The sequence below is a fragment of the Arachis duranensis genome, chromosome 10 (genome assembly GCF_000817695.3).
Source record: "Arachis duranensis cultivar V14167 chromosome 10, aradu.V14167.gnm2.J7QH, whole genome shotgun sequence".
Lineage (NCBI taxonomy): Eukaryota > Viridiplantae > Streptophyta > Magnoliopsida > Fabales > Fabaceae > Arachis > Arachis duranensis.
In genome coordinates, this window is record NC_029781.3 from 23,776,170 (window position 1) to 23,782,718 (window position 6,549).

At 37.5% G+C, this 6,549-nt stretch overlaps 1 protein-coding gene across 2 annotated transcripts in view; it reads left to right on the forward strand.

Annotated features, from left to right (window-relative positions):
- Positions 1-316: 316 nt before the first annotated feature.
- The window catches only part of LOC107469470 (nuclear pore complex protein NUP88), a gene marked incomplete in the record, with an annotated part of 7,062 nt that continues 829 nt past the window's right edge, over positions 317-6,549 (forward strand). The window contains 10 exon segments of one of the 2 annotated variants that reach the window (XM_052255353.1): positions 317-610; positions 1,327-1,587; positions 1,900-2,352; positions 2,453-2,604; positions 3,183-3,305; positions 3,958-4,102; positions 4,631-4,692; positions 4,916-5,132; positions 5,266-6,174; positions 6,393-6,549. In XM_052255353.1, coding sequence (XP_052111313.1) covers positions 2,065-2,352; positions 2,453-2,604; positions 3,183-3,305; positions 3,958-4,102; positions 4,631-4,692; positions 4,916-5,132; positions 5,266-6,174; positions 6,393-6,549 — 2,053 coding nt within the window. 2 annotated transcript variants of the gene reach the window in all.

Consider the following 6,549-nt stretch of genomic DNA (forward strand, 5'->3'; position numbering starts at 1 on the left):
TGTAAGATCGATTATAATCTGTAATATCAAAAAAATGTAAGAGTTAAATTGAGATTCCAGCTAAACTGAGTATATAACGATATTTGGTAACCGATGACGAGCCAGAAAGTATGGTTCTAAAAACCGAACCACCGGGAACTGGCTAGAAAAAGGTCTGGTCTGCTGTCTATAACCGCCCATTTAAAAACCGTTTGAAAACCGCTAAACCGGATGGAAACCGGTCGGTTGGACCGGGCCAGAAACCGTCCTGTTATGTATAAACGGCGCCGTTTTGGAATTTAAAAAAATAAAAAATGTCACTCCCGGTCAGCCCCCCCTCTCCCTTTCCCATTCGTGAGTCTCACCCCTCATCTGAAGCCCAAAAATCAACGTTACCAAACCAAAACCCTAGCTTCCTCCTCAACGGTTCTACCGCAGTGCCGCCGCCGTCCGTGTTGTCGGCGCCGTCCGTACTTCCTCTTTCCCCCTGTCCCGAACCCAAGCCCTCTCTTGTAGGCTATAGCTCGGCACGTCGGCCCCATCCTCCGGCTTCTCTGTTCGAGGCTTGGAGCAGCTCGCCGTCGTGTCGCGGCTCGCCACTCGCCGCTCGCCGTCCGTCTCTCCGTCGAAGGTTAGTGGCACTGCTTTCACTTCTTCGGTTCTTCCTTTTATGCTCTGTTGAGTGTTTTCTGAATGTGAAACTGTGAATGGATTAATGGAAAGTTGGAATCCAAATCATTATTGAAATTTTGTGCTGCTGCTGTTTTTTTTTAATTTCTGAAATTTTTGTTGAACTACTGCTGATTTTATGCTGGTTTAGTGTGGTTAGTTTATGCTCTGTTTTGTAATGTTTGTTGCTGGATGGTGATTGTTCTTGATTCTTGGCTCTGTTTAGTCTCTTGTGCTGTTGGTAATGATGTTTTTGATTGGGTTTATCCTTTGAGAGCTACTGTTAGTGTGGTCTGGTGCTGTTTAGTCTCTGTTTAGTTTCTTGTTGAACTGCCAGTGCTGCTACCTCTGTTGCTGTTTCTGTCGTGCCTTGCCATCTTGTTACCACTGATTTCATCTGCCTTCATTCTTGTTCTACTTCAAAATCATGCTAAATTTGTGAGTGTCCGCTCTTTTTGAATATGTTTATAAATAATAAGATTAGACATTGATTTTTCTGATTATGGTTTTTGTCTGTATTTGATGTTGTTCAAATTTCATGATTTTGTTACTGGCTCCTGAAAGTTGGATTTATTTTTCTAATATGCTTAACATCAAAAAGATTTGGAAGAGTTTGTTACTCTTTATTAAGAATGTGCTGAAACTTTGTTAAAATTTGGCTGAAAATTTTGTTATTAGATAGATAGATAGATGGGATATGCCAAACTGAAACTTGAAGGTGGAGAATGTTTCTTATGTCCAGTTGCTTATAGGGAGTGAAAATGACATGTTACCTCAAAGAGGAATGTTGGCAGCCCCAAGAATGGCAAGCCTTAGGAGCTTGCTGAGGCTTGTCACCCTTCATTGGCCCTTTTCATGGATGAGATCAAGATTGGATGAAATCAATAACAACAACATTAACAACAAGAGTGCTTTGCCTTCTGGTTCAATGATAATTTGGTATCTTGCCCTTGAGATTGGAAATTTCTGGTTACATTATTGGCTGTTGCTGATTTATCATGCTATGATGCTGAGCTTGGCTATGAGTAGATGATTGAATATTTGTTATTGATTTGTTTAATTCAATGAATTTTGTTTTTGGTCAATAGTGATATATTGAATGATATTGTTAATAATTATGAAATCAAATGTTAAATTAGATTTTGGTTGATGTAGTACTTTATATTTGGAAGACATTAAAATTTATGTTACACTATAACTATGTTTTAGAGTATTTATTTATAATTTATTTATTATTTTATTATAAAACAGTTTTTTTGGTTAGACCACGGTTGAACCGGTTGGACCAGTAAACTAGTGAACTAGTGACTTGAACGGTTTGATGACTGGTCCGCTTTTCAGAACCTTGCCAGAAAGAGAAGAAAGTGGCAGTGATCGTGTACGAGTGAGTGTGGAGAGTTCAAACGTAAAGGCGCCATGAGGATCACTCTCGATCCATCATCGGATCCAAGTCCTCAACCAAAACGCTCTCCTCTTACTCTTACTCCCACAGATGAACTCGAATGGGTCCCACTCCCCAAACACCCTCTCTTCTCCACCTCATGCGCCGCCACAACATCCCCCGCTTCCTCCAGGAACCTTCTCGCATGGGACGGAGCCTCCCGCCTCTATTTCTGGGACTACCATGCCAACACTCTCCACCGCCTCTCTCTCCGCCTCGGCGACCCCGACCCTACCTCCGTTCTCGCCTCTTCCCCCTCGAAGGTGCTCCCTCGCTTTTGCTTTACTCTAGGGTTTTTCATTGCAAGTTGTTAATTATAAATTATTTGAGTTAATTCAAAAATGGCGGTGAGTTTTTGAATAGGTATTGCAAACTGACGTGGAGCTCAGCTTTGATGTTGAGAGGATCTCTATCAACAGAAATGGAACTGCGATGCTACTTTTCGGTTTTTATAGACTCTCTGTTATGTATCTCTATGGACGTGCTTCCAAGAAAGACGTCAATTTGATATGCAGGTAACAATGTGAATCACATATGTGCTTGCTCCCTTAGCAGCGTTTTAAGGTTTTTCTGGTGAATTGTGTTTTTGGTGTTTGTTTCTTTAGTATTTGCGGTTTACCGATTTAATCACACACTAGAAATAAGAGGAAAACATGATCTCCAACTAATCTTCTAGTCTAGTTTTGATGTATATTGCACAAGTAGAAGGAAGGGTAGTTATCGATTATCACGGAAATGAATTATTTTGGATTTGGCCAGTCTTAAGAGTTTTTCTATACATTGATTCCATCTTTGATTCATGACATAGAATTTGACAAAATTTTAAGTTCGTGGTGGGCTGGGCTTGGAACTGGCTTTGACAAAAATTTTGCATCATGCTCCACATAGGCAGAGTATTATATGTGAGTTTTTCTATACATTGATAAAATGAGGTGTATTACTGTTAGACCAATGAGCTTAAGATTATGCGAGGGTAGATATTAGTACGAACTTTTCCAAGTATTCTGATGTTGAAATTCGGAGTTTACATTTTACTTTTTTTTTTGTTTGTTTTTTTTTTTGTTTTTTACTGTTATGGGATATGTTACTGCAGGACCATTGCAGTTGGTCCAGAAACTTATTCCAGCGGCAGCAACGATATTCGTGTATTACAAGCGATATGGCACCCTTACAGTGATACTCATTTGGGAATCCTTTCTTCTGACTCAGTTTTCCGGTAAGTTTTGTTCGTCTTCTTCTCTTTACACACACACATGGTCTTTCTAGGTTATTGATACATATATTGGTGTAGGACATTGTTTGCTATGTGCTAGTTGGTCTAGTGGCTGTGTAATAAAATTTACCCTTATGATTTAAGGGTACTTTTTTTTTGTTGCATATAATTAAACTGTTATGGTATCATATTGTTGTATTTATAATGACCAAACTTCAGAAATAATATGCTGATATTTGATATTGTAATATATGATCCATGAAGAGATTTGCATCCAAGCAATAATTTTTTTTTTTATTTTGTATTTTTTGGCTGCTAATGATTCTGTTGCCTTTACGTTACTCGGTATTCAAATGTATCATATCATTTCTAACTTTCCTCTCTTCTATTTTTTTTTTCTTTTTGCTTTTCCCCCCACATCCATCCATGAAGTATGACATAACAACAAATCTTCATATAGATGCTTTTCAATTGGTATATATGAATATATCATTATTTATTAAAAAAATATTCTTAATGCAGTCATTTTCTTGTCACGTTTCCCTTTAATTGTAAATTATTCTTTTTAGGGCTTTCAAATTCTTTATTGAAGAATAATTTTAACCGAGACCTTTTGTTCTCACAGTTCTCTCTACTTGTAAACTTTTGTCTTTAGGCTTTTCAATCTGGCTGTGGATCCTTTGCTGCCAGAGCAAGAATATTATCTGCAACCTGTGGAGCCTGGTAGATCAAGGAATGCCTCATCAGTGTGCCCAGTAGATTTTTCTTTTGGGGGTGACCATTTATGGGACAGGTTCAGTGTAAGTTCTGCTGATATTTAATTTTTCAAAATAATCTTGTATCATATTTTAAACTTCAATATCCATGCAGCAAGGTGTGTGATTTATTTTAGTTTTATGATTTGTTATTCATGGTTATTTAATTTTCCTAGAGATTATTGCCTTGTGTTAGTGATCATTTGGGTGCCATATTAAGAAAGTTAATTTTCTTATATAAAATTGTTTAGTGTTGGTAATTGTTTTATACTGCACTTACATAGTTACATTATGGTTGCTCGGCCTTAAGTTTTGTGATACGTGCTTGCAAGTACACAATTATATGTAGATTTTTAACTTTGATGATTACTTAACACATACGTGGATACTTACTTATAGGTATGCTTGTAATACATTTTATTATTTAATGACTTCGTTTCTCACTAGTTGTATTTACTCGATTTCTTTTATTATATTATACTATATTATGTTAATGATTTTTTCTTTCTTCAATTTATAGTAATTTTTTGTTTTGTTTTGTTTTGTTTTGTTTTGTTTTGTGGTGTTGAACAGGTTTTTATTTTATTCAGTGATGGAGCTATCTTTGTCCTTTGCCCTGTTGTTCCATTTGGAAGGTATTTTACTGCTCATGATTATTTGTCTGTGATTTCTTTATTTGCTCTGCAAATATTAACTGTATGTCCTGGATCATTTAACAAAGTATTCTGCCTCAATGTATTATCCATTTGTAATTCTCATCGAGTCTACATTAGGTGTATTTATTTTCTTGAAATTGTTTATATGCTACTCATTGATGTTACTGCTACATAAGTGATTGTTTTCTCTGTTTATCAACAGCCACTTCAAATGTGAGTCCTTATTAGAAATATACAATGATGCACATACATTTGGCCTGAAATCAGCCAACTCTTTAGCGGCTAGTAATTCAAAATTGGCAATCTCCTGGTTAGAAGCAACCTTTCCTGAATTGCTGAACCAAGAGACAGAAGGAGACAACCATTCTTTGCTGAGAGCTAATGCTTATGCTATATTTGATGCATCACTTGTCTTGCAGGTAAACATATATTCTACGATACAACATTAAAGGTTGTATTATCAATAAATAGTAAATTGCCTTTGACACTATGGTCCATCAGTTTTGGTCTTTAAACGATATGATTAGCCTTTTCTGTATTTTGATTTTCTAGGGACCTCTGAGAAGAGTAGGTCAGGGTCGAAATGAGGATTCATTTGGTCGTAGTGTTGAATGTGAAGGTCGTGCAGTCAGTTTTCTATACAATTTAGTCAGCAAAGACTCTATTTTAGTTACCTCCTGGAGTGGTGGACAATTACAGATAGATGCTCTAGCTGATGAGGTCCAACCTCTCTGGACTGTTGGTAGTCCACCTCGTCTCCGTGTTGATTCCTGTGACCAAATTCTTGGCCTTGCTATGATTTGTGAAGCAACTGCCGTTGACTGTCATGATAGACTTGATCACAATGCCTGGTTGGGCAATCCACCCCCTCTGCTGAGACTGGCTATTGTAGATTTGGCACTGCCACGTAGAGCAGAAAGTGCTTACAGTATTTCTTTGTTCAGTGATACTCTTATGCCAGAAAGAATATATTCCCTTCATGATGGAGGGATTGATTCAATAGTATTGCATTTTCTTCCATTCACGAGTCAATCAAATGGGAAGGATGATACAATGAGAACGCCTTCTGTGCATCCTGTTCTTAATACATGCCAGAGTGGTTGTACGTCAGAGCCTTCACTCTCTGGTTTCCTATCATTGTCCGATTCATTTGGATATTCGTGGATAGTGGCTGTCACTCTTTCTCAAGAATGTGTTGTCCTAGAGATGAAAACTTGGAACCTCTTGCTTCCAATAAGCATTGATGCAGAGAAGCCGTCAATTCAAGCGGAAGGAGAATCAAAAGAGAGAGACAAACCAACTATAATTAGCAAAGAACTACTTGGTGGGCCCAAGGAGGTACTTGTTCCTCAGGCAGCTCCATCTTTGCGTTCTGTTGCAGCTGATTCAATTGAAGGCAGATCTACATTACATCAGTATTTCAAGCTGTTTCATGAAACTTATGTGGAGTATGCACATAAGGTAGAACTACCAATTTTTCCCAATATGATCTTTGCATGTTTACCTTTGTTTCATGAATACCTTGTATTTACCTTATTTGATTAGACTGGGCCCATTAAGTTGCTGTCATAGGCCTTGAGTTTGTAGTATATTTACAGAATGTTGATTGTAGTTTACATAATTAACTATATGGAGTTCAATCTTAAATACAGCTATGCTTTCGTTTTCTGTCCTAGTAGGTGTATCTGGAGCTCAAACATCATGCACCTCAGTTGAAGAAAATCATTAATGATCAACAGTCTCGTTTGGGCGATGCACAGCAGAAACTCATAAAAGTTGAGGAGAAAGAGTCTATGTTACAGAAAAGGATAGAACGTGTAACACAGATGCACAATT